General features: G+C 46.1%; 1 protein-coding gene across 3 annotated transcripts in view; it reads right to left on the reverse strand.

Moving 5' to 3' along the window:
* SRGAP3 (SLIT-ROBO Rho GTPase activating protein 3) overlaps nucleotides 1-27,478 on the reverse strand; it is a 123,721-nt gene that overhangs the window by 60,305 nt on the left and 35,938 nt on the right. For all 3 annotated transcript variants that reach the window (XM_069866037.1, XM_069866036.1, XM_069866038.1), the window contains exon 2: nucleotides 2,262-2,454. In XM_069866037.1, coding sequence (XP_069722138.1) covers nucleotides 2,262-2,454 — 193 coding nt within the window. The remainder of the gene's footprint in view (nucleotides 1-2,261; nucleotides 2,455-27,478) is intronic.

Here is a 27,478-nt window from a genome sequence, read left to right on the forward strand (position 1 = left end):
AAGATGTTCTTGCCTATGGGAATGGGGACTGTGCAGCCCACCTCACCACTGAACCCGTGGAGAGGGAGGCTTGGTGATTCCAGAAAAATCGCTGCATGCATGTTCAGACAAAACAACAGCATATAAAAGCATGAATGAGTCTGTCATGCCAGAATAGCCACAAACAGCCCAGCAGCAGCACTGCAGCAGTTGCCGCTGTTAAGGGCTGGGGCACAGCCTGCTGCACATGGCTACACAGGGACAAAGGAAGAGCTACAGACACCACATTTCTTAAAAGGGTCAAAAGCCTTATCAGAATAATGACATTCATGAGCAAGCTGGGGAAAGACAGTGCAGATAAACCTGCTAAAGGGTAGGTACAAAGCAGTCTGAAGGAAAGTATGTTAAGAGATATTCCCTAAACACAGAGTGAGACAGTGAGGACTCAGCAGAAGTGTGCACTGAAATCAAGCTGACCCTATTAGTACCATCACAAACCACCAGACACTTGTGCCTGAGCATTTTTTAGAGGTGGAGAACCATCACCACCTGTAGATACTGCATAACACAGAGCATCCCTCCAACACTGTATGCACAGTAAGCAGTGGGAAAGCCACAATGCTGATGGGAGAAGCACATGCAGGAAACAGCCTTTGTGGGCTCCATCTCTGAACAAAAGCACCTTCCCAAGCCCATATTGGCCAGTTCCTTCTCCAGGACAGTTATCTCATATGCATGACAAAGCAGCGTCAGTCCAGCACCACACAACTGACAAGCAAGAGTCGGCTGCCAAAAGAACAGACAGCATTTGAATGGCAATTCATTTTGAGCAGACTTCCCTAAGACAACGGTAAAGCCTAGCTCACTAGAGAGACCGAGGAAACAGATTAAATGAGGTTTAGTAATATGGAATAAATAGGATTTAGTAATGTAACTGCAGAAATAGCTGCTCTTGCAGCTGAAACAGGAAAAAAATATCACAAGGGGTTAGGAAAAAAAAAAGAGACTGTAAAGAGCCAGGGGCTAGAAAGGCTATGTGCATCACAGGCAAAAGCCTCCATTTCTGAGAAAGGAGCTAAGCAGTGGCTGTAGTCTTTGCCACAGAACTGAATGACAGTAGTTTCATCTCGAGTAAAAGGCATAATTCCAGCTGAGAGAATATTTCATGGCCAGGGGAGGCAAAGGTGGGGAACTTCATCTGGCATGCTGCATGGGAAGCAATGAGGACAAGCATCTGCCTCCACGCTGCAGGTGCTACTGCATGGTCCCTGGCACCTAGACTCTACCAGCCACAGCTCGGCAGCATCAATTGTGGTGGCCAGCAAGAACCCTGCACCCCAAGAATCAGCCGGGGAGAGCCATGGCAAGGAACAAAATGAACAGTGTGAAGGAAAAGCCTGGCAGCTACCAACACACAGGCTGACACTGAGCATTAACGCATGGTCCCCAGCGCGATGCCTCCAACTGGGCACCTGCAAGTGCATCCAGAGAGCAGGGACCAGCTTCTCCAACAGTGATGGGATGGTGGCACTCACAAGACCCTTGAAATTATTGCCACCAAGCAGACAGCCTAACAGTGCAAGCTAAATATTCTTACCACAAAAGCATCACCTCTGGAAACATTCTGCCTTGAGTTTGGTTTGTTGGGTTTTTTTTGATCCTTTTTGTTTTAGCCAAGCTTGAGAGTGTGGTTAAACTGAAAAGAAGCTGGTTTTGAAAACTTGCACATGTTCACACATTCACGGATTTTACAACTTTCATCATCAGTTTGAATTTCACACAATTCCAGCATCCAGCTCATACATCCTATTTCAAAGGTTTGTTTCAAAATATTTCCACTATGGATTTGCCTGATTGCAGTGCTGTACGGGTGTAAACACAGGAAACATACATATTTCATTTTTTAGAACTGCAATAAATCAGATTTCCAGAGACTGCTTCCAAGTCTGAGCCTGTAAGTGTCTGAATTCAAGCATCTTAGACAAAAGAAGAGGTTTGAATAACTTCTCCCTGAGCCACATTTTTATTGTTCCGGTTGAAGAAGTGCATAGTAAGTCCAATTCAGGCAGCACAGGTCAGTAGTGCTGTGAAAGTCTTGGAAAAAAAGCCATTTCAGGTTCTTTTTGTGAATGATAAACAGCAGTAAGACAGACAAGGTCAACACTGATGCTATTTAGTTTGCTCCACTTTCAGGCTGTGCATCTACGAACAAATATCTACTGTTCCCACCAAGCTCTGGCCCATAATTCTGCACCATTTTCGCCCTGGGAACACCTGCTTACTTGAACTGGTGCTCTCTGGAGCTGCGTATCTTGGAGGAGAATCGTTCAGCCAGTTTCTCCAGGCTCCTGGAGTACTCTAGCTCAATCTCAGCCTTCCTGCGGAAGAACTCCTGTAGGTCCTGCAGCAGTTGCAGGCGTGACTCCGACTGCTGCTCCAGACATTTGAACTGCTCGACCAGCTGAGTTCGGATTTCTGCATGCAAACAAGAGAGAAGAAGAAGAAAACACAATGTCAGCAACAAACACTGTCCTGGAGAGTTGTTTTTCCTTGTCTCGGAGCAAACCACGCAGGCACTGCTAAAGCAGACTTCTTCATGAGCCTCAGGTTTAATTCAAGACTTGCTAAAGCAAACAGAATTTTTTTTCTAAGTGAGAGCTGAAGAATTTCATTCACCAGTCCCACATTAAAACCTTGTTCTTTGTCAAAATAAACAGCTGTGTAAGTACACAGAAATCAACCCTGAGAGCTTTTCAACTGCCTTTTCGAAACTAGAAAATGATACTTCAATTCATCTAGTACTACCTGAAATCCTGTTGCACGTAAAGTAACATTTCTCGATAAATGATCATTTGCATACCTACAGGATGGCTGACAAAGACCTGAAGGAAGCTGGCACAGTAAATGCATATTCCTGTCACCCACATCCCCCCAGGGTTACCTGGCAAATCAAACTCGTCTTTGGCCCAAAAACCCTCCAAACTCCAGCTGACAAAACACCACAGACTCTGTTCCACACTTTTTTTGCTTTCTCATAAGGATCTTCAGATTCTGTGACAGATACACTACAACCCGCTGCAACCTTTACTGAATGGGGGCTCTGCAGTGCCTGGAGGATGTCTCCGTGGAAGTGGAGCCCTGGACAGCCTGCATATCTCTGCCACAGCATCACCAGGCTGCCTGCTGCATCCTACAGCAAACAAGCACCCCACAAGCAGCAGACAGACCTGTTCTCCATCACCGACCTGTAACTGAACCTTTGGCACACTAAATTTGGTTCAGTGTATTCAAATTATTGGAAGACTGGTTTAGGTTTCTCTTTATATGTTAAAGATATATTTTTCGCCTTGCCCAGCCTCATTTTGAGGACTTTTTCCAGCTCCCCCTTCCCATATAACCCAGCTGAGTCTGCAAATCTCCAACACAGGGCTTATCTCGTGAAGACAGGCAAGCACTGGAGAAGGAAATGCTGCTCAAGAAGCACAGTCAGATCCTTTGCCCTCTCTGCAAGAGGAGCAGTGCAGCACCTGTGGCATGTGGTGTGACAGAAATACACCTTCCAAACCACTTCCCAAACGCAGGGAAGGTTTTCAGCAGCTCTTTGAAGCACTGCATAGGGAGTGGCTCTCTCTTGCAAGAGCAGCAGCTGGGCTCTGACCAGCAGGAAGGGGAGCCCCAAGGGGAGGGGACATGTGAAGGTGGAAATGGGAGGAAAAAAATGAGACTAGATGGTGGAAAAAAATATACAGAGTGAGAACGATCAGACTGACCAGACTTCCCAAGCAGCAACTGTGCAGCAGAGGTATCAGACAAGCCAGAATCGCAGAGGCTGGATGATGAAACAGGTCCATGTGATGACTGCCTGTTCCCAGACCCCAGGGGGGAACATCCAACCAGGTGAATGGGTCTCCTCCAGCAACAGTGTATTACTGCATGTGCTCACCTGGAGAAACTTAGCTTTATTCACCACAAAAAAAAAAGGTGCACAGAAATGAACCCTGTTGAGCAGACAAGACATCTGCACTATTTTAGTACCTCCACAGAAATAGCCTTTTTAATGGTATGAACTTTTAAATGAACAATCCATTAAACTTGTGGTGCAAGACTGGAGCAAACTGAACTGCCACTGTGAGCAAAAGGAAGACTCAGCCTGTACTAAGAAGGAAGTTCTAAAATCGGTAAAGCTCTTCAACAAGAAGGCTAAACCTCATCCTTGCTTCTTTCTGCAATTTAGAATGGCAAGACAAGAAATGGTTACTTACCCACAAGAGCTACAGCAAACTAAAAATACCTGTACTGCCTGAGCACATGCACATGAAATGACTGCATCACTAATGGGAAACCCAATGGCTTGAACAAGACAATACTGTGGAGTAATTCCAATGCATAAAATAATGTTGAGTATGCACATGTGTGTATGTTTATGTACACACACACACAAAGCAGGCACTAGGCTGCCCCACAACTTTACAGCTACAGTATGGTCCTATCCTGACAATCATTACTCCATACTGGATGTTGAATTGATAAATTAAGTAACAATCATGCAAAGCACTGACTGAAATCACAAAAGATTTATGGACAATTTTAAGCTCTTGAAATTTATGCGGATCCCACACATAGGGAGTTAAAATTGCCATTATAAGGATCTTTTTCAACATTTCCTCACAGAGTAGCTATCACACGAGGCTGAGCCACTAGCAGCCTGACAGGTGAACTTGGAGAGCTGCAGGAACAAGGACACCTGCAGTAATCTCATTACTGTGTAATTTAACAACAGCAGTAATGGGACTGGAGGCTGCAGGCTGCATGAAGGTCACCTAAAAAGCAAAAGCTCCTTTGAAATAATGAATGCTGAAAACTCCAAAGTTAATCTAATGTGGGATCCTCTGTAGGCACTGCTTTTACAACACTTCCTTGATGCTGCTGATACTTTATGAGATGATAGCACAACTGTCATAAAAGTGCTCATACAGAGTCTTAGTGAGGGACTCCATGCACTGCACTTGGCCAACAGCAAAGCTATTTTCCATTCCTGAAGTCTGCCTGGACAACCATGTAACCATCCCTGCAGTAGCCAAAGCACTCTAACTCATTTCTCACCTACATTCATTCATTCTGCAGACACGGGGATGCTGGACACAGGAGCCAGAAGGACCAAGGCCCCAGGCAGAGGAAGAAGGGTGACACGCAGCAGGGATGCTCAGCACAACTGCCTCCACCCAGCCAGTGCTGCAGGGTCAGGGCTCCTCTGTGACCCAGGGCATCTGCCGCACACAAACATCAGCCCTCATCCACAGCTGAGCTGCAGAACACCCTGAAGTGAAAGACAATTCTACTACATAAGCAATGCTAGAAATACCCTATTTATAGAAAAAAAAAAAAAAGCTGCTAAAAGAATGGAGAAAAATAAATTCTCATTGCAAGTGAGGCCTCAATATGATGGATGTCAGAGTGTCTTGATCTTTACTGTTGCATCAAAATAAGCAGTATGCTATTCCTGTGGTAGCCAGCATCATGCCAAAACAGAACTGCACACTTTGCAAACAGTGCTGCTTCTCCATCCCCTCTTCTTTCCGTTTGCACTTATACACAGAAAATAGACCTATTCCCCTTGCAAAGGCACTCTCTTCAGGGAGAGAGGAAGGATGCATTAATGCCACACAGCAATATTTACCCTGGTTTTGCTACAGAAATGCACAGTAATGCCTGGAGAAGCTGAGTAAATGTCCAGAAAGCAGTACTCTGCCAACACACCTGAAAGACTGTCCAGTACTTGGTAGCTGGGACTCCAGCATACACTGAAAAGTCTAGGCTTTACAGAAAAATCACGTGTACGGAACACTGCAGTTTTGATTTCATCAGGAAGACTGCTGCTCAGGGGCTCTGTGTTGTGCAAGAGCTACGATGCCTTATGGGATCAACAGGAGACAACCACCTACGCAGTCATGGTTTCCAACAGCTCCCTTGCTTTCCACCCGAGCAGAGCCAGGATGCGAGATGGCAAGCTGGTGCTGTCATCCACCGAGCTCATCAGAACGGCTTCCCAGGGTATGGCATGCCTGCTATGTACAGCACAGCTTCACCCATTTTGAAGTTGTGTCCCGTTACATGCCTTCTGCGGTTAACGACGGCATTCACTGGAGCCAAGGGTGGCAGAGAGCAATCATCTTTGAACTAAGCCTCCTAAAAAATCACTGCTACATTCCTACAGGATAAAAGGTACCAGTGTCATAACAAAACATTTTTAAAACCTCCACATTCCCCTGCTGACAAGAATTTCCTTCCCACACAAGGTCAGTGGAAATTTCATTACATCCCATATGGATTTTACATTCCCACTCCTGCTGGTGCCAACACAGGACTTGCTTCACAGCTCTCTGCTTTCCTGAGCAAGTTTGATACAGATTTTTTTCAAAAAATAACACAGATTTATCTCTAGTTCTCTTTTCATCATGGACTGCAACCTAAGGTGGTCTCCAGAACAGCTCTTAACAACCCCGACAACGCACAGAAATAAAAGAATATCAATACCACTTGTCCAATTTTTTCCATTTCCTACCTCTTCCAATTTTCTTCCAGATCCAAGCTACTGCTGCTCATCTGATCTTTGTGCCTGGCACAAAGATTTCTCCTTGACTCTTACAGGGGTCATTCAAGGCAGTTCACTCAGCACCAGCAAACAGACTCGCCAAGGCTCCCATCACTTTCACCACACCTTGCTCCCAGTAACGAGATTTCACAGTCGGAGCCCATCAGACCCATAGCCAGCAGCCTCCACCACAAGCTCAGTGGAGGTCACCACCTCTCACTGACATGCTCACAAGCCTGGTCAGGCAGACAGGACCCAGCCCCCTCTCCCCCACTGTCCCACATGCACTGGCTCATCCAAGAGTCCTGGTGCTAAGGAGGACTAAACAGCGGCACATCAGTCCCACCAGAGGGTGAGGACACTCTTGGACATCCAGGCATCTGAAAGGCACATTTTTACTTTGGTCAACAAAATTTCTTTGCTTCACCCACTCCCGTAACATGCTGCTTTGACACTTTTATGTTTCCTTGAGAAGTTCAGCCAGGACAGTACCACCTAAGTGCACAGAAGTAAAGGGCAGTCTCTCCAGACACGGCGAGCCTGCCAGCAGTGACCCTAAAGCCACTCTGCTACGAGCAGTCACACAAACAAACGGAGATGGCCACTGACCCCAGAAGCTGTTGCTGCATGTTAAATGGAAAAGGTTTGCAGTAGAAAACAAAATTAAGGGCTACTGGCATCATTAATGCAAAGACAGAAGCAATAACAGACAAAATGACATTCTTCAGTGCTCCAGAGGTCTTTCTGAGTCAGCCACTCACAAACAGCTCCAACAGTGCCTGCACTGTCACTCCCCTGCTTCCATAGTTACTTTGCTGCTGCATTTAAGAGGCACCCTCCTTTCAATTAAAATGAACTTGCTCTTAAGTAGCCTTTTCACCAGATCATGAAAAAACACAGGCAGGCAGAAAAGCCTTTTTCCATCCTTCATGCCTGCTGCCTAGGGAACGGGCAGGAGCACTAGGAGAATATCCATTTTCTCCTGCCTGTGCAGTGGAGCTGGAGACTAGCCCCACAAACGGAACAGCCACCATTTGCTGTTTGATCCTGACAACCTCCATCCTCCCCCTTCCCCGCTAACCCCGCCTGCTCATGCACGGGAGGTGGAGAGAGCAGATCCCCAGTGAAACCAACCCAACTGGCCTCTACTAATGTCAGGGCTGCCACCTTCCAGATGGAAGGCTACCCCCATCTTAACCACTACTGTTTGCCAGCAGTTTTCAGGCCAGCAGGATAAGCATGAGCCACATCAGTCATGTCCGTCACGGGGGCATTAACAAGCCTTTAATTATAATCATCAACCGAATGCCAATTACATTTTCCATGACAGACAAATATCTCTTGAGTGCCTGACACCAAAACCTTAAACCCTGGAAGACAGAGCTAGAAAGCAGAGGATGCTCACAGGAAGAGATGACTAATTGTGTTTCTGTAATTGCAGGGAGGGGAGTCGTCTCCAGGCACTCTGAGATGCCTAGTGAAGAGTTGGCTTTCAGAAAGGACTGGAGTGAGACAAGCCCAAAGCACAGGCAACTGGGAACAGAAAAAGCTCACAGTTTCTTGGGCTACAGCAAAGCCTACAAAGAAAGAGCTAAACTGTTAAAAAACTGATGGGCACCTGCCATCACTCAAGGATTAAACTCTTCCTTCCTGTTCTTGGGCAGAGGGTGTGCTCTCAGTTGAAGGTTCAGGCAGGGCTGCTCGTACAGCTGGTGCGCCCAGCGGGATGGACGCAGCAAGCCTCAAGAAGACCACGACCACGGCCCACAGCAGAGGGCCACGTAGCACCCACCAACTGAGTGGACTAGAAGGACCCTCCATCCAACAACACCTACAGCAGGAACCAGCAACCTGAGCACTGACATGGCCAGAAGCAACCCCGTTGTCTGCTCCCACACCATGGCAACTGGCACCCCAAGCACTACAGCGGCCAGCAGCGATCCTGTGTCTGCTCCCACACCGCAGGAACTGGTACCCCAAGCACCATGTGGCTGGGCGCAATCCCTTCTATGCTCCCACAGTGTGGAAACAAGCACTCTGAGCACCACCATGGCTAGGAGTGTCCTTCATCTGCCTGCTGTACCAGGGGAGCTGGACAGGGTCCCTGCCTCTGCATCACAGTTATCTGGCCAAACTGCTGCTTTTTCTCTCAAATAACTAGAAAAAAGAAACCTCCAGTTTTACCCCAAGTGATCAGCAGAGCAGTGCAGCATCTCCAAAGGGCACCTGGAGAAGAGTGGTTTGCTTTGGCCACTAGAGAGAAGTAGGGGGCAGCTGGAAATGACATCCAAGGCCAAAGCTTGGACTGCAAACACTCATTTGCACCCCTCTTCCCAAAGCTTTAGAATGAGCCATTACCATCTAATGGAACATCATCCGAGGTTACCCTGACTGCTCCAGTTTCATGCTTCCTTGTAACTGTAAGAAGTTGCAGCAACAGGGGAACTGCTTCTAGTCACAGCTGAAGAGAGATGTACAGGAGGCACTGTTATACAGTGGCAGGTTGGCAACTCCTGGAATTCACATAACATTGTCAGGTCCTTATTTACACAGAATAAAAAATAATATGGCAAACTAAAAGCAAATGGGATGGCTCCGAGAGCAACAGTAACAAGTTATTCTGTGAAAACTGAAGGTTTGTCAAAGAAATTACCCAAACTGGGATCAGGCTCTTTCTTGGTTCAACTAGTACATATGTTTTCAATATCCCATGTTCAGAGCTTTTATTGCTAGATTAAAAATAAGCTCCTTGCCATGATGAGCAAACCTCACTAGGAAAACTCTCCAACTCTGGCTTCTGCCCAGCCTCATCAGGACATGAACACTGGTCTGCATGAGGAAAACTGCCACCTCATAATCTGTGTTTCCGAATTTGGAATTTATAGGAACTTTTTATAGAAATAAAGAAAACCCAAACAACAAACTCTACCAAACTGCTTTAAGAACAGCTGAAAGCAAAACACTGAATAGAGACGTGTAGCTGATCACATTTCCACAGCAGTTTGTGTAAAATACTCCCATGATTTAATTCACAATATATGAAATCACAAACAATGCCAAAGGAGAACAGAGCGAGCTGTTCTGCAAAGAAAAGTGCTAAAAAGCTCCTCGAGTCCCCTTGAACTCTGCTGAACAGCTGGCTATCAAGACTTGCTGCTTTTTTCCCCTAGTTTGTCTGGTTCTGTTCATAGGAAAGGAGTTTCCAGTGCGAGCACTCCTGTTATTATGGCAGAATGTTATTATGCAGTATCAGAGGTAGAAAATGCAAGAAACATGACTTCCTCAGCTCTTCTGAAACACAGCAGCGGGGATGTTGGAGAAAAAACTCCTTGGCAAACTAGGGAAAGCAATGATGCTGAAGATAGGCTGCGGGACTGCTAATGGAGCCAGGAGAGAGAACATCTGTAATCAGAGGATCTGGGGATTTGGCTTTTGTAAATATTTTCAAGTCAATTAGCCGATATCACAGACGATGACTGCTCGTTATTCTTAGGCCATGCACATAACCACGTGAGATGTCAGCAGTGATCAGACTTCCCGAGGAGACACACTCCAGCCCTAGGCTCAGCAGCCTCCTCCCAGGCAGGGGGTGGGATGACAACCACCACAGCCACCAGCACCACGTTTAGCTCAGCCCAGCGTGGTGGAGCACAGCCTTCCAGAGCCCCAACAATGGGCCCCACCATCAACCCAGACTACCAAGATCCCAAACACTGCGAAGTCCCTTGTCAGTCAAAGACCCCCCAAGAATGTTCACATCCCTCCACAAGATAGAGAACGGCTTCCAAGCGCAACAGAGGAGACACAAAAGGAAAGTGAGTATGACCACCATGGCCAGCCCTGCAACACAGAGCACTGTGCAGGAGCTGACACACTTGAGTAGGGACAAACCTGCTGCAAACAGCCTCCCACTGCCAACAGCCAAGTGGTACCTGAGTGTTTCAGAGAAAGTGTAGAGATGAGAAAAACATTTCACATTCAGCCTTTGACAGGTTTATAAATGAGTGGCAGCATTTAAAAAATGGGGGAAAAAACAATCAACAAAAAAAAAAACACCTTAACAATGTGACAGAGCTATTCTGGTAGTCAGTAACACCACGAATGGGATAACTCGGTGCTGCCTATGGCCAACAGCTGTGTGGGATGGCTGGGCAGCCAGTCCTTGACAGCCCTACAAGCCAGTGCTGGAGGAATGGGGCTCAGAGGCAGCATGTTTTGACATTATGGTTACTACAACCCAAATACAATGCTGAGCCTGGCAGAAATTCTGTGCCTGTGGTTTGCTGCTAGACACTGTGCTTCCGCAGACAACTGCAAAAAGCTACACAGATAAAGTAATCGTTTCAGATGGGTTTTGTAATGTTGGGCACTGCTACCCCTCCCATGCAAGATTTACAGCTGTTCAGATGGTGTTTTCTATAAGACATCAGCCTCCAGCGTGTGAAGGTAGTGCTAGGCGTCACAGAATCACAGAATAACCAGGTTGGAAGAGACCCACCGGATCATCGAGTCCAACCGTTCCTATCAAACACTAAAGCATATCCCTCGTCGACCCGTGCCTTAAACACCTCCAGGGAAGGTGACTCAACCACCTCCCTGGGCAGCCTGTTCCAGTGCCCAAGGACCCTTTCTGTAAAGAATTTTTTCCTAACGTCTAGCCTAAACCTCCCCTGGCGGAGCTTGAGGCCATTGCCCCTTGTCCTGTCCCCTGTCACTTGGAAGAAGAGCCCAGCTCCCTCCTCTCTACAACCTCCTTTCAGGTAGTTGTAGAGAGCAATGAGGTCACCCCTCAGCCTCCTCTTCTCCAGGCTAAACACCCCCAGCTCTCTCAGCCGTTCCTTATAAGGCCTGTTCTCCAGCCCCTTCACCAGCTTTGTTGCTCTTCTCTGGACTTGTTCCAGAGCCTCAACATCAATGGAGAAGTCTGCTGTGCAAGGTGCCAGCAAGATCTCCAGGGAAAGGTATTTTCTAGATGCTTTCTTAATCTCCAAAACAGCCCAATCATTACGAGCCTTGGGCATCTGCAGCTCTGCACCAGCGGAATTTGCAACACCGAGCCCTGACCCACATGCCCACTGCCCTGCCAGCTGCAGCTGAGCTCTGTCCCCCCACCACACAAAGGGGCTGCAACAGAACAAATCCCAGGCTTATGGCATGATGCACATCCCCAGGAATGGCTCATGCAGTGTACTGAGACAAGCTGAATCCCAGGAATACTTCCGCTGAACTTCTGAAAACACAAACCTTCAGAAATGTTGGAGTTTGTGCAGTCACCACTATGGCGAGACCAACTCTCCGACCTTGAGGGAGTCCTGCACCTGGGTTGGAAACTGATATTCAGCAGTATTCCAGTGAAAAACTAAAGAGAAAAGATTTGGGAAGTGCCTTCAAGATTTCACGAAAGTGCTGTTTGGGTTGATGTTGACATCTTGGCCAGTAGATCAGGGTAGGTCTCATTTTTTGCTTTTCTAGGCTGCTCACCTCATCCATTCTACAGTGAGGACAATGCTGGCAGCTACACACAGAGCCCAAGAGCAATTATGCATGTCCAAATAGCATACTTCTGACAACACAGATGATGTAGTGCTTTACAAAGAACAAAACTATTTGGGACAAACCACGGCCAATTTGAACACTTGTATCAGAAGTAACAAGCTTATGTAAAGAGGTCAAGACAAAGACAGCACAGTCGGCTCCAGTTCATCATTAACACGCTGCTACTTAAACCCATCCCATTCCTAGCTTAGTGAAGTATATTTTCCACATGGTCTCATTTTTTAAATACAACAAAATCTAGATGAATGCCACTAGATCAACACAACTTCTACTAGAAGTATTCCCTATTAGTATTCTTCCTTACATCCTCACACAGTTCACATTCTCCTGGGCAGGAGAATCTCTGAATTTCAGGCATTTACAAATACCATGTTGAAATCCTGGCCCCAGCTGAGACTGTGGCAAAACACCCACCAGCTTCAATGGAGCTAGGATTTCATCCTTTGGCAGTATGTGGAGTAAGCGAGACAATTTTGTTCTCCAGCAGTTATTTTGCAAGTATCCCCCTCTTCCAGTAACCTTTGCTTCCAGTACTTCTTACCTCAAATGCTGATAAAGGCCAAGCTCCTTAACTGGCATCAATCACAGTGAAAACCAACACCAGCAGAAGTACAGCGCTGATTAGTGGTGTACTGCTACTACAGAAATCCCTTTCTCCATAAACAGTAAAACATCTTAAAAATCAAAATAAGTTTGAGCAAAGCAACCACAAGCTAAACAGCAGAAGGTGCGATGGTTCACAGCTACGTTTACCTCTGTTTGTCCCATCATTGGTCAAAGCATCACAGAAGACAAACAGTGGCACTTTTTGTTGCTGTACCTTCAATGTGATGCTTGCGGCCCCAACACTGTGGCTTTACAATAACCCACACTTACTCCAGGAGCAAAAACTCAGGTGAGTCCCAGCAGAGCCTGTTGCACGGGCTTTTATTTCATGTTTATTCTACAAGACAAAAACTGGTGAAAAACAGATGCTGGAAAAACCTGGATGGTTAAGACTCATGAAGGTGCACGGCCTGAACTGAAACACGGGACCTCAGGAGTCAAGCATGTGCCAGCAAGCAGGAAAGCCTGATGCCATGCCCATGGGGATGCAGTGATGCTCCAGCCTGCACAGTTGTCCAGCAGCAGCCTGCCCAGCTCTGCAGCCCACAGCCACCCTCCAGCAAAGCAAGCACTCTCCTCCTTAGGGAGGCAGTGGGTTTGGCACACAACCCCCACCCCAGCCCCACGCTGCAGGGTCTCACCAGACCCCGGCCAGGCTCTGGCTGCTCAGACAGGGACAGACAAAAGCCGGGGTTTCTCTAGCAACGGGCTGCGATGAAAGCTTTTGGAGATCTCCTCCTCGCCTAGCAGTACCGCACACTGCCACAGGCCATGCACAGCCAGGAGAGCAGGATTGAGACCACTGCTGCCAGCCTCCAGCCTGGGGCTTCGGATGCAGCCGACCTGGCATGGGGCTGGGCTGAGAGCAGCTGCTCTGAGGATGCCGAATTATCTGTCCAGGAGAACAGTGTTGTCAGCTGATCTTCAAAACGGGCAGCCTAGGACAGCCATCCTTCTAACATATGTTCCACCCCACTGATTTGTGACAAGTGAGAAAATATGCTTGGCAACAAAAAACATTATTTTCCTCACAACTGGGATTAGACCCAATAGTTTATTGCAAATATAGCATGGTAAGTTGGACTCAGAGGAGAATCTAATTCTTCTACAAATATGGAATACACTCAGAAGGCCATTTGAGTCACCAGTTTCTTTTATTTCTCCCTTCAGACTATTCATGTGCTATCTTTACTAAAAACCCAGCCCTCTCCACTGGAGAATTACCTCTTATGTGTGTTCTTGTGCTTTGTCATCCTCTTTTTCAACAGTACGCACCACTTCCCTTGGGAGATCCCTCACACACATATCTAACACTGCTGGCCTTGACTGATTATTAAAATGGCAAGCGAGCTGTTACACCAAACAAAGCCCTCTGCCCCAGGCCAGGCAGCTGCCAGGCAGTGGCCAGAACACCCCACGGCACGATGTTCCACAGTTACATGTGTATGAAGAGCATGATGTGCCCATGGGATGCTCCTACTCCCCAGGACCTCTGGTGCAGTGCTTTTCATCCACCTGTCTCACGCTGCTCTGCAGCCAGCTCCTGCTGTGGCTCAGGAATAGCAGCAATTGAAATTGAGGGATGGTGTGGTCAAAGGAGCATCTATCTTGCGACAGCTGAATCCAAGCCAAGACTTCAGCAGGTCCCAACAGTGACACTATGCAGCTTAAACAGCCAAGGAGCTACAAGGACCATAGACTGGAGCATCTCAAACAGAGCTTCAAGTCAGGCTTTCTCCTTCCTGCCACGTAGGTCCAGTCTGAGGGTACCCTCCGTAGTGGTGAACGCATATGAAAGCTTCAGGGAAGGCACAGAGCAAACAGCCCAAAGCAAGCAAACAAGCCTCCCTCCCTCCCTTATGTGTCATTATTAACAAGCTTGTCTAGAAGAAAAGAGATTTGGCCCGTAGTAAAACAAGACAAGGTTTTATCCAAAACTAGAAGATTCAGATTTAAAAAAAGACAGAAAAAACTTGCTTCTCTCAAGTCTGAAAACAACTCATGTTGCATTAGCTTTTTAAATGCTTTTCTAACAGAGCACATCAGGAGACAGCCTGCTCCCAGATGCAGTGCCAAACCAGAGGCACTTCCACCGAACAACCTTGGTTTTGCCTTCCTACCCATGCTGAGCCCTTACAGCCAGGTGAGTAACAATGTAAAGGAACCTCTTAGTTTGTGCCTACTAAAAAAGAAAGTGAAAGTGTAAGAAATTAGATCTTGAACTGAGTTATTTCTTCCCCCTTGGGAAGCCCCTTGTGCTGGAAGGAACCTGGGGCAGGGGGCCAGAGGGAGAATTGGGGCAGCGTCCCTCAGGAAGAGATGTGGGGCCATGAGGTTTGGAAGCCCCAACTAGCAGCTCAAGGCAACAGGGGTCGAGAAAACACCACTTTAATTTTGCTGCTAACCAAGCGAGCTTCTGGGCCTTCCAAGCCCCTGCTCACTTATCCCTCACTCCTGGAGTGGAGGCCATGACCAGGTCCAGGAGTTTACTGCAAGCTGGGACCAAGCATCTCGGTTCATGATGGGCTGCCTACCATGCCTGCAGGGGGAAAAAAGCAGCCAAGCCAAGAAAAAGGATTCCATTTCTATAGGAACATTTGCATAACAGTTTTGAACAAGAAATCCTTCCCTTCACATTATCTCAAACCAGAACAACATGATAGAAATGAACTGGTTGTGTTGGTACTCTTGAGAGCAGGGCACGGTTATACCAGAGGGCAGGTGCCCAAAGCTGCGCACACCTCCTCAGGCCCATACAGTAATCCCAGTGCTGCATTACCCAAATGCCTATTGCCCTGAAAGCTTCACACATGGCCATACCAACATCAAGTGAGGAGGAGAAGCTGTGAACCTTCTCCTCTCACCCATGCACCAGCCAGGCAGGAGGTTACTGCCTTCACCTGCTGACTTTGGCAGCAACACAACTGGAACATGCTAATTACTGCTCACAGCTTAGTTTTGTCAGTGCTGCTCTCTTCAGTTACCTACAAATTCTGTTTCTGATGAGCCTCCCCTGAAAAGCCAACTCACCCATGGAAAAACGGATGGGTAAATAACTTGTCTCAGCTTTTTTCTGCTGGCCCTGTTCGCTGGACACAGCAGCCCTGGCCAAGACAGGCACATACTGGCTGGAGGGTGAACGGGTGCACACCAGGGTGCACTGTCTAGTGTTTCACTGTCTTCCATTAGGCTTCTTCCATTAACATTTTAATACTGTGGTCAGCCCATCATATCGGTGTCTACAAAAATTATCTCTGCATGCATCACCTTTGAGAGGCCCAAGTGGAATGTGGGTAAAAATGCATTTATAATGGCTTTCTAGCCATCTCCATGGAGCGTAAATCCCATCTACCACACTGCATTCCCGAAACAGCATCCTGGTTCAGTCCCTACAGGCCTGGGCCTCTTGATCCCACAGGAACTCAGCCAGACGCAGAAAGCTGAGGCAAGGGCAGCAAGTATTATCCTTTTCATGAAATGAGTTTGCTCCTTTATCCCAGTATGAAAAAGCTTTTGTCACCATAAGTAACCACTGGTCAGAAGGGTGCAGTAAGGCATTTGTTCTTTCTCTAGTAGAGAAGCCAATGACCTTGCACAGAGGCAATAAGCAGCAGGTTTTTGCAAAGCAATGCAAGCCAAAGCATCCCTTATTACACCTTCAGTTCTTCCAAGCAGTGGCATCTTAACATGAAACACCATAAAGCAGAGAAAGGCCTACCAGCCAATTCAGCCTCTTCTTCCTACACCTGCCCCCAACAGTCTGCAAAAACCAGACCAAGAACCTGGAGAGATTGGAGCAGAGACCAGCACAGTGGTCTGGAGAAGCATCGAGAGATGCAGGAAGCACCAGTAGTTGCTCATTGCCACCTCACTCCCCACTTCTCCTTTCCAGGCCACAGGGTCCAAGCTGGGGTCATGGTAGAAAGCAACCATGTGGAAAGAGGAGAGACAGGGAGGTGGATGCTAGAGCAGAAGAGTTACCCCACCTCCTCTCCTCCACCAGCACAGCATACAACCCCCTTGCAGGGAAGATTCAAGCCATACGACAATCATGCAGCTACTCAAGGGTACTCAACACAGGATGTAAATGGGATTCTAACAAAGAAGAAACCTTCCATGCAATTGTGTCTGAACCCCAGTGGGTAGCCCACCTCACCCTTAGATTAATTGCAAAGCCTCAGTTCAGAGCGGGTTCTCGCAAGCTCACAGCACTGGTGTGGTTGCTCTACGCTGAAGGCAACACTTTGCAGCCTCTCTCAGCTCCACATCTCCTATGAAAGAAATCCTCCCCACCCAACCATTTCTTCTTTTTAAATGGAGCGCAGGCAAGTTACCCTACAGCATCCAGCACTTTTCTCAGGAAACTGCTGTAGCAAGTACAAGAGGTTAGGGCAGATTTAAGAAAACACTGGTAATTTAATGTTTATTATTTTTCACATTAATAAAACGCAAATGAAAACCTATAAAATTTCAAAACTAAAGAAATTGAATCATTTTTCGCTTTTACACTTTCACAACGCAAATTAGGAAGGCATCCTTCCTGAGAAAAGCAGATGTAGGAGTATAATAAATGTGTCCAGAAATAGGTTACAATCTTCCAGTACTCTCTGGTCAGAGCTAACACAGCTATTTCCATTCTTCTGTTCATCAGCACTTCAGAGAGGGGAATTCCACCTCACTAGAAAGATACTTCAGAACTACTGTACCTTTCTCGGTCATAGAAAACCTTCCTAGGTCAGAAGCAAGCCTATTCCTACAAAATAATTAAAGACAAAATGCAACTGCTAAGTTAGCACAGGCTCCCACTGCAGGAGACTGTACATTCTCACCCAGGCGTTTGCTGTTATGCAGGACCCGTAATGAAAATCATCAGTGGCTTCTTAATTAGTCAGCAGTACAGCAAACAAAAGGGAAAAAAACACCACTACACAGATGCAATAACTTTTCTCTGACCTATACACTGAAAATTTCATGGCATCAACCTTTTCCCCAAGATACCTCTCAAATCAAGTTAGTCCTGGTTTAAGTAGATACCCATGCTTACAAAAGCACTGAATTTGGCTTATGGTTTAGGGCTTATGTAATGTCCATTTCCTATGGCCAAAAGGTGTTGTAAATAAACCTGTGGGAATATCTCGAAGCAGCCACAAGGCAGCACAGCCAGGGGAGAGCTCCCTGCAGTGCTGTCCTGTCCCACACCTCCTCACTCCATATTCAGTACTAGGCTGAGCCACACTCCTGAGGTCTAAGTGGTGTTATCAGCTCAGGCTAGATAAAGCAAGGGAGGTCCTACACAATGTGCCCTGCCTGCTGCAAAGAAACAGCTTCAACCATGATGCCACCCATGATCCGTGCCAGCTGCGAGCCCTCTCACCAAATGTAGTAATAGCTGACAGAACCATTCATGTACCCAGAACATTACCACTTTGGTAGAAAAAATTCTGAAAATCCAAGGTTTTGCTCAAAACAATGTACTGGAAATGAGCCACAGCATGGACAAGGTTGAACTATTTTGCTGAGCGTGCTTGTAGGATGAAAGAAGTCTTAAAAACAACAGAATTATTTCCATCAGCCTCTCCTCCCCATCATGGACAGCACTCCACCAGTAGCAGCATCAAGACTGAAACACATTCGAGATGTTCAGCCCATGTCTATTTGGAGAGATCCTCCTTGCATGAGCCACTGAACAGCCCCTTGTTTTATGTAGAAAGGAAAGCAAGATGAGGACAGCTTCTGGATGCCTGAAAACAAAGATCAAAGCTGAGGTGGCAACAGTGAAGTCCTGAAATAATTAGAAGATAAGCTGGACAAGCACTTAAGAACAAATGAGCAAAGGATCTCCTGACAAGAGCCTCTGCGGCAGCAGATCTCACACATTGCTCTTTACACACTCCTGTTTCCTGACCCACGCACATAATGGCAGCTGCTTCAGTTGGTAAGGTGGCATCACTTGGCATAAGCTTTTGTGATCCAAACCTCTAGAAGTTACTGACAGTGTATTTCCCTTGCAAATTGATTCTGGATGCAGAATTGGAAATGGCTAGCCTGGCTCAAGAACAGGCACTACCCAGCAGCAGGGAACAATAAGCAATTCAGGTAAAGTAAAGCACTCAATTTTCTTCTATCTGCACACAGCATTACCAAGCTCAGGCAACTCTGCCCTGCTAGGACAGCCAATATTCCTTGGACAGGAAAGGGAAGAAAACCAAAAAGCAAACAAACAAAAGAACCCAAACAGTGTTTATTCTTAACTTCAGCTGAGCCTCAAAACCAAAACTTTCCACAGCTAAAGTCTGTCTGACAACAAATATAATGGTGTGTTGCAATTATGTTAAATTTAAAAACAGAAACAGAACTTCAAGCCACACACGCATGGGCCAGATGGAAGTGTCACCCAGGAGAACCACCCAGACCAGACACCGACAGGCATTTTTACCATCAGCTGCAGCTTCCACATGCTTTGGTAACACCAACCGCAGCAGAGCGCAGCCACCTCCCCAGGTGCTCTAGGCATAAAACAAGGCGTCATCAGGGGATGCTGTGCTCCATCCTCTCGGAGAGCAAGCAGAAGGCAAGCCCACTTCCAGGAGAAAGGACCCAGTTGAGAAAGAAAAGCTGCCATGGCATGGAGGCAGGCTGAAAAGCAGGAGAGGTGTCAGGGGCAGTACGACTCATGCTGCCTGGCTGTTCTAGTCTACCACAGACAAGCATTTTTGATATTGCCTATTGACTATAAAAATTAGTAAAGGGAAATCAGTTCTATAAATTAAAAAAAAAAAATTAAAAGCTGAATTCGAGTTCCAGGGTCAAAACATCTTTTCCTAATAAGAAAAACAAATTCGAGTGTGGCCAAAAAACCACCCAAATAAATCCATAAGTAGGACTAAAGTGAATTCACACTCAAGTGAATGTATTGCAAATTTTTCCATGGGGCGTCAGCAGCCCTCGCACACTGTCTAAATGCCAACACCTAATGAATTCAATGCGCTGATGACTGCACTGTTTTCTAAAGAACTTGGCAAGATGTTCACCATTATTAAAGAAGAGAAGAAAAACAGAGCAGAATTTAGTCATTTAATACTTTATCTTCTGATAACTGAAGCAACATCCCAATCCCATCAAGATAGCTTCAACAGATCTGTCAGAGGCAGGATGATGACACAGGAAGGACTGATAGGAAGAACGGCCAAGTTTAAGGATTAGAGTTGTTCTGAGACACATGCAGGACCTTGCAGCTTTTACTAGTCCTTAAGAAAGGGCCATTTCTGTCCTGCCCCCAAGCAAGGACTCATTACCCACAGCTTCGCCCCAAAGACCGAGCAGTCCCAGGTTAGCAGGGATGCCAAGGGTGCAGGCTGGATAATGACCTCACACAAAATTCAGGAGTCATGGATCCCATCTTCTCAACTCCTTCTCGTTCAGGTGTCTTTGGCAAAGACCTGTATTGGTTCAGTAACTCTTAACAAATCATTTTTCATTAACCTGCCCAGTCACTTGCTGGAATAGATGAACTTCCAGCCTGGAGAGCATCCCACAGTGGCAACATCCTGCTTCCACCACTTCAGCTTCCATCAGCCAGTAACACCATCCTTTCAGGCAATACAACTTTGTATGCCAAGATAGCCAAACTGTCAGTGTGCTTTGACATTTTATTCCCATTAGAAGAAATCAGATCTCCAGCCTCCCTCAGCCACGTGAAGACTGACACTGATCTCTGGGTTGTTGCAGCATTACCAGGTCTGGGTCTTCAAAATGTGATTTTCAGCAACTGAGCAGTTGAAATCTGTATGGTAACACGAATCTACCTTCACTAGAAGGTCTCCTCTTTGATTTCAGTCTATAACAAGCTTTGGCCAAAGGTTTTGTAAACAGTACAGAAAAGCCAACCACATCATATCTTAAAAAACATATCAGAACACTGAATTATCCAAGCAGAAAAAAACTCCTATTTTTCAGAGTAAATAATTATTTTTGGAGAATAATTATGCTTCTTCCTTGACAAAAATTGCCAGGTCAGATAGCCAGAAATCACTCAGGATTTTGCAACAAGATTCTAGCACAGAAAGTACAGACTGTAATGTAGCAAGTAGGAGCAAGAGTCAATATGCGTACATGTGCGAGTGTTAATGTTGAGTGTGTGTGTCCCTTCTTCTAGGGGTGAAAATAAGGAGGCAGAACATCCAACTCCTACGGAGCACACAAACCAGATCTACAGGTAAGCACGGGCAATGGGTTGTCAGATCTGTCAGGCAAGAGCATCCACTGTAACGAGCAAGGACAGTGCTTGCAGCACTGCTGAGCAGCCATACCTGACAGTCTGCCAGAAGCACACTGCAGGGCACACGGGAACACAATCTAGGATACCCCAGTGAAGGCAGGGGTGTCCCTTGCAATGATGGCAGATGAAGAAACCAGAGATACACAGTTGAATTGAGGAAAACACAGGACCCAAGTAACAAACCTGACGGCCATCATCAGTGCTAGCTTTGGCAGAAAGCCTTAAAAATAGAAATTGAGGTAAAAAGCACAATAAGTAATTCAGTGCCCCAAGACACTTACCACCTCAATTAGCTAGGCTCTAACACTTTCAGTTAGTAAAAATGGGGTGTAGTCCACCTAAAATCACCGCCAGGATTACTCCAGTGTTGCTGAAGGTAGAATCCACCCCAAGAGAACTGCAGCAAGAACACATTTAACCAGCCTCTTAAAATACATCTATTTTTTACAGTCTCCTCTGAGCAGTATGGAACATAAGGGAAATATGACTGGTTAAACAGAAAGAGGCAAAAGTAGGGAGGAACCAAATAAGAAATAAAATCAGCGCCGGCATGCAAAAGCTGGAGCAAACCCACGGGTTCTGTGCGGATGGCAGATCTGCTGGAAACGATGCCCTGGCCAGCTTGGGCAGCTGCGTAGCCAGGAGGCACGCAGCCAGCTCCGGTTCACAGTGATCGGGTCCAGGGAGCCTGCTCCGGCCAAAAAAAATATCTGCAGCAACAGAGAAGAACCTGTTTCCTCAGAGTGGCTTCTCAACAGAGCTTTGCACTTTTCAGGCTATTTAGTTGCAGTGTCTGAGCTAGCTTTCTCAGACCTAGCCTGGGCTGCCCGGCCCTCAGCACCAGGTCTGTTTTACTTCACTCTGTACCACAGAAACTAAGCGAATTAACTCAAACTGGTTCTCTTCCCTTCCTTTATCCAGGAAAAGAAATACGTGCGCAGTTGGAGTCCTTGCAGTAGGTATTTACCCACGTCCTGGTCGGAGGGATGTTGGCCATGTGGCTGACCCTCACTTTCAAGCTGTGGTTTACCACACGAGCTGCCACTGGGACCAAACATTCCTCAGAGAGCAGCAGCAAAGCAGGTAATAACCAGACACTGCTTCATTCGCAGCGCTTCGCTCACAAGCCTCAGCCCAGATCTCTCCCATGGCTGCAGTAAAAACGCCTGCCGGCAAAGTGCAGAGAAATGTAGAGGAGGTAAGTACTGCAAGACTCCAGGAAGAAAAAACTGCAAAAGCTATTTGGTCACACATCTTTTTTGCTGCATCACCAGATACATTAGACACTGGACAGACAGACAAAAGCCAGCCTTTACTAATACCACCCTAAACTGCACAAAGAAGCAGCACAGTGGCTGAGGTCGAGTTAGAGCCACACAACACGAACTCCCTAGCCTGCCAAACGCGGAGGTCTCTTCTGCCCCCAAACTCTATCCAAAAAATAAGAGATGAACAATAATATCCCCGGGACACAGCCACCCATGAAGTGCAGCATGGGAATAGCATAGACACCCTCTACCTCCTCTCATAAGAGCACGGCCTGCAGCCAGGCAGCACAGATGCACAGCTAAACGCAACAGCAGTGAAAGGCTGCAATCAATGAGTGAATGAGCTAAAGAAGCAATTCCAGAGCCAGAGAGTCAAGACTGTGGACGATGGATCAACAGGAAAACATCAGCAGCAGCAGTAGCACTGAAACGAGGGGAATCACAGATTCATAGAATGGTTTGAGCTGGAAGGGACCTTAAAGATCATTCAATTCCAACCCCCGCTGCGATGGGCACGGACACCTCCCACTGGATTAGGCTGCTCAAGGTCCCATCCAACCTGACCTTGAACACTTCCAGGACATAGAAATTGTAAACACAGTGTTTGTTGTTGACTTACCCTTCATCCTCTCTTGCCTGTATGAAAAGCTGCTATCAAACAGCAAAACCTTCATTGCTGTTTCTTCTACACTAGCACTATGCAGACATCTGATTAAAACAAACAAAACTTGTCATTGTTAATCTGAAATTCTAGCATCACTTTTTATTGTTCTTTATAGTTGTAGTTAAGTAGTGTAACTTTTCCTATTACAATTAAAAAGAATAAATTTTCTCTTTATGAAGTCTTTCATAAGATCTCTTTAAAAAAAACAAAATAAAATTTAAAAAAACATTGAGGTAAACAGGAAAACCAGCATGACCAGGCATGCCAGAGGAGGAGTACACGTGGAAGCTTTCATTGCATCCTGCTCTCTCTTACTCCGGCCTTCAGGGTAAAACAACAGGGAAGCTCTCACTAAAGCAAAGCCACCATGCACCTCCTGGATCCCAGCCACACTGGGACTGCTCTTTGAAATACCAGAATTGAATGCACAACGCTGGACAGGCTGCAGCCCCTTGGAAAAATAAATAGGATATCAAATGTTTGTCAGACTGACAAGTTTGATTGGCCTCTCCACTCACTACTACATTTTTTTATATCTTTTTATAAAGACAAAACCATAGGTTTCATCTCACCTTCCTATTCTTTTATTTCTTTGATTTCTAAAGGACCTCCTTTCCACGTTAACAACTCTGAAAGGGCCACAAAAAGCTCAGTATAACATCACCATCGATAAACCTCAAAAGCTTATTTTGCCATATCTCAAATGGAGGTGTCTGCAGGGAAGTCAGAAAGCAATTAAATGAAAACTTACGCCCTTTCCATCAAAACACATGGCACAGTTTGCACAAAATTTATTGCAAAACATAAAAGTGAACTCAAGGACCTCAACCTCTCACACTGAATCTAAGAGATGAAGGTGGGAGCTCAAAACAGGACTCTTTTGGGTTCATTTTTTTCTTGTCTTTTGGAGAAAGCAGGTGCAAGAACACACATACAATCTACCCTGAACGTCATATATGCAATGTTTAAGAGAAAGAAACAGATCGGCTCTTGTGAAGCTAAAAAGATTCAGGCAAGTACAGATACTTAGGATTAACTTTATAATTTTGCCATGAATATACAGCCTCACTCTTAACAAGAGATGATTTCTTTCTTTTTGAGAGTCTTATACGGGAAGAGGAAGACCAAATTTCCATAAAAGCAGCAGGTACTATTCTGCCGTCACTATTCATAACAATCCTTGCATGTCACCAGTGATTTAAGCTATGATACGTTTTGGTTCCCAGACTGTCCCTGACATCTTCTCATCAACTGCTTCCACAGTTATGCTCCCATACCTTGATGTGGAACCACTGCAGGGGCTCACCAGCTCCAACAGCACGACTGGCCACAACAAAAGAGATACTCAAAATGGTATAGCATGGAAATAACCAGAGAACTGCCTTACCCTACTTTTTCCATTTTCAACCCCTAATTCATATCTGAACACAAGTTTAGGAGACTCTTTGGAGAAGCATCAGTCTCCAGTAACCTGAGGGGTCATGCTCTTCACAGAGCTCTGATACCACCAGTTTTGCAACTAACAGTCATTGCAAAAAGGAGGATTAAAATGGTGCAATAGCATAGAAGAAATCGTTCAGTGAGAGTCACCTAAGAGGAAGAAGAGTCAGCTGCTTTCAGAATGAAGCACCAACCCAAAGCCGACTTTGCAGAACTTCCTGCACGAGGAAGACAACCTGTAAGCACAGACAACAGAGTAAAGACCAGGTCCAACTGACAAGCATACGGGCTACCACAACAAATTAACTAAAATTTTGAACACAACCAGAACTGTAAGCAAATCTCCTTACTGCTGCCAGCTACAAGACTGTTAATGATCCATTCCAATCACACCCTTTCTTGACATCTCTGCTTGACTTTTGTCTTTCCTTTATTGAATTAACCAATCTCTGTAGTCACTCGATTTCTCCATATTTTCTTTCCTTTAGTCCTCTTCTTCCCAGATTTTGTGAGGATTGGGCACCCAGCCCCAAGGACACATCCACAAAGACCATAGCAAAAGGAATTGTTCTTTCTACATGAAGGAGAACAAGCATTCTCTGCCACCAAGGGATATTCTGCATTAAAACTTACAGATGCACAGCATGCATTTGTGTAGATCAGCAGCCCAGTTATCCTCTGAATTACAGCAAAGTTACACACAGGCTGAATGGGTCACATTTGTCTCCACTTTTGTCTGACTGTAAGCAATACCAAGGAAGTAAATCTCATTTACTCTGTGATACACCTTGTTGTCTGGACTACACAGCCCTGTATTGATCGCACTGGTACACTGGGAGGGATAATTTATAAGACTGAAGATGGAATGAGCCCAAGGAAACACTTAACAGTGCAAGAGTTTGGGGTGGTTTGGTTTTGGTTGGGTTAGTTTGATTTTTTTTGTTTGTGTTGTTTTTAAACAAGCCAAACTGCAAAGCTATCCATTCCAAGCCTCCAGAATCCAGACACTACTGGAAACCCTCTGCTGCCTGTGTCTTTCAGGGGATAACCACGTCCACCAGAACCTTCTGCACCACAGCACCAAGTGAACCAAATGAACTCTGTCTCTAACTGCTTCCTAAGCAGGAATAGGATGAGAAAGAGGGAAAGTGAAACAGCTGGCTCTGCTAGGTTTGTTCCTCCTCTGTTCTTTCTTGTTAGGCATACAAGGAAAATACAAGAAATCCTAAGAACCGGTTAAAGCATTAAAAAGAAAGAGCCAAACAGATCTACTGTTGTGTTTGTTCAAGATTTAAAGAGAACAAAAGGAAGCTTCACAAAAACAGATGGTGGGTTTTTTCCCCCAGAGAAAACAGATATTCTGGCTGTCCTCCTGCACCAGCTCCAGAGGCTGGATCTGCTCGCTCCCTCCAGCATAAAAACCACAGCACATTCAGTGCAGGGCATTGTCTCAGTGGGATCAGATGGAGAAAGTCTTTTTTATACACTGAATGCCCCTAAATGACGTAACCTAGCTCTGTGTTTTGGGGCTATTAAGATGCAAAGAAGAATGTATTCAAACTCGGAGAAAGAAAGAGAGCTGTACAAGAATGTGAATCAAGCCCTGAGTCACTGAAAGGGAATAAAAGGAGAAGATCATTAAATGGTTCACTCCAGCACCTCACATTCCTTAATCCGGACATGGAAAGATTTCACAGATCATTAAGAGAGCAGAGCTTTACAGTCTGTTCCTAGAGTTAGCTTTGCTTGTCCCCACCAGCCACCCAACTTCTTAAACAGCAGTAACAGGGTAAAATATTATACACAGAAATCAGATTACATTATCCAGCAGCACCTTCTGGCCTGAAAAAAGTGCGCATTTGTGGAGCCACTACACCAATTCTCTTCCAGGGTAATGCTTTACAACTCTACATGCATTAAAATATAAAATAATTCCTTTAAAAGCTTTTCAACAAACGTCTCAAAGCATCCTATAAATTGTAATCACATATCTCTGAGAAAGAGGGAAGGATTACCACGCTAATTTTACAGGTAGGTTAAAAAAAGTCTTTCCTTGAACTTTGCCTGCCACTTCTCTGTCCCACACCGTGCCATTCTGTGCTGGAAACAAGCTTGAACTTTGCTCTAAGGCCAAGATGCTCACAATCTGAGAACAACACAAAAATGATAAGTAAAAACAAATTGCAAAACAGGAGACTCAAATTTAGGAGTGTGTAGAAATTGGTATGCCTGACAACAGCAGTGTCCCGGTTTCTTGTATTTGCTTCATTTAACATTCCTAAAACTATCACGGACAACATGCTCCCTAACAACTGCACCCGGCAGAGATGTGCCGAGCACTCCCCACAGCAGCACTGCCAGCTCAGTGTCAGCGAGCTGGGTGCCACATCCCTTCCTACAGCTGTGGAGGCTTCCTTCCCTGCCTTTCTTACCTCTTCTGCTGCCCCCATCGACACAAGATTGGCTGGCCCCAAAGTTAGTTGGAAAGAAGACAAACCTAGCTAAGAAAGGCTTGTGAGGTTTTGTGAGTTCAGGTCCAAGGGTGGACATGGTCAAGGCGAGTGTGTCACAGCTGATACCCACTGCAGCTGGCAAGCGAGCCTCTGCCGAGGGGATCCTCAGCCCACAAATCAGCACAGCTCCTCCAACTGCAGAGTACATTGTGTCCCAGGAGGGTCGGCGGAGTCAGCTCCTGCAGGAACAGGAGAAGCACCACGCAACGCCACTCAGAGCACAGATCAGCCCCTCTGCAGGCATCCCCAGGCTACTGAGCAGCCCTTGCACCATTTGTTCAGGGGCCAGGCAGTTTAGTGGGGCACCAGTTACATCTACTCTATAGGGCAGAAGCTTACTAGTTTTAAAGAAAACAGTCACAGACAATATTCTCAAAGCTGCACAGTGGGGCACCAGTTACATCTACTCTATAGGGCAGAAGCTTACTAGTTTTAAAGAAAACAGTCACAGACAATATTCTCAAAGCTGCACGTGAGCAGGAGACAGCACTGCAGTGTAAGGCAGAAAGCAGTGTTCTGGACCCTACTGGTCTGCGTGGATACGATGATCCCACTGCAGAGGCTGAGCCTAGTACTACAACA

This window comes from Phaenicophaeus curvirostris, chromosome 11 (assembly GCF_032191515.1).
Source record: "Phaenicophaeus curvirostris isolate KB17595 chromosome 11, BPBGC_Pcur_1.0, whole genome shotgun sequence".
NCBI lineage: Eukaryota > Metazoa > Chordata > Aves > Cuculiformes > Cuculidae > Phaenicophaeus > Phaenicophaeus curvirostris.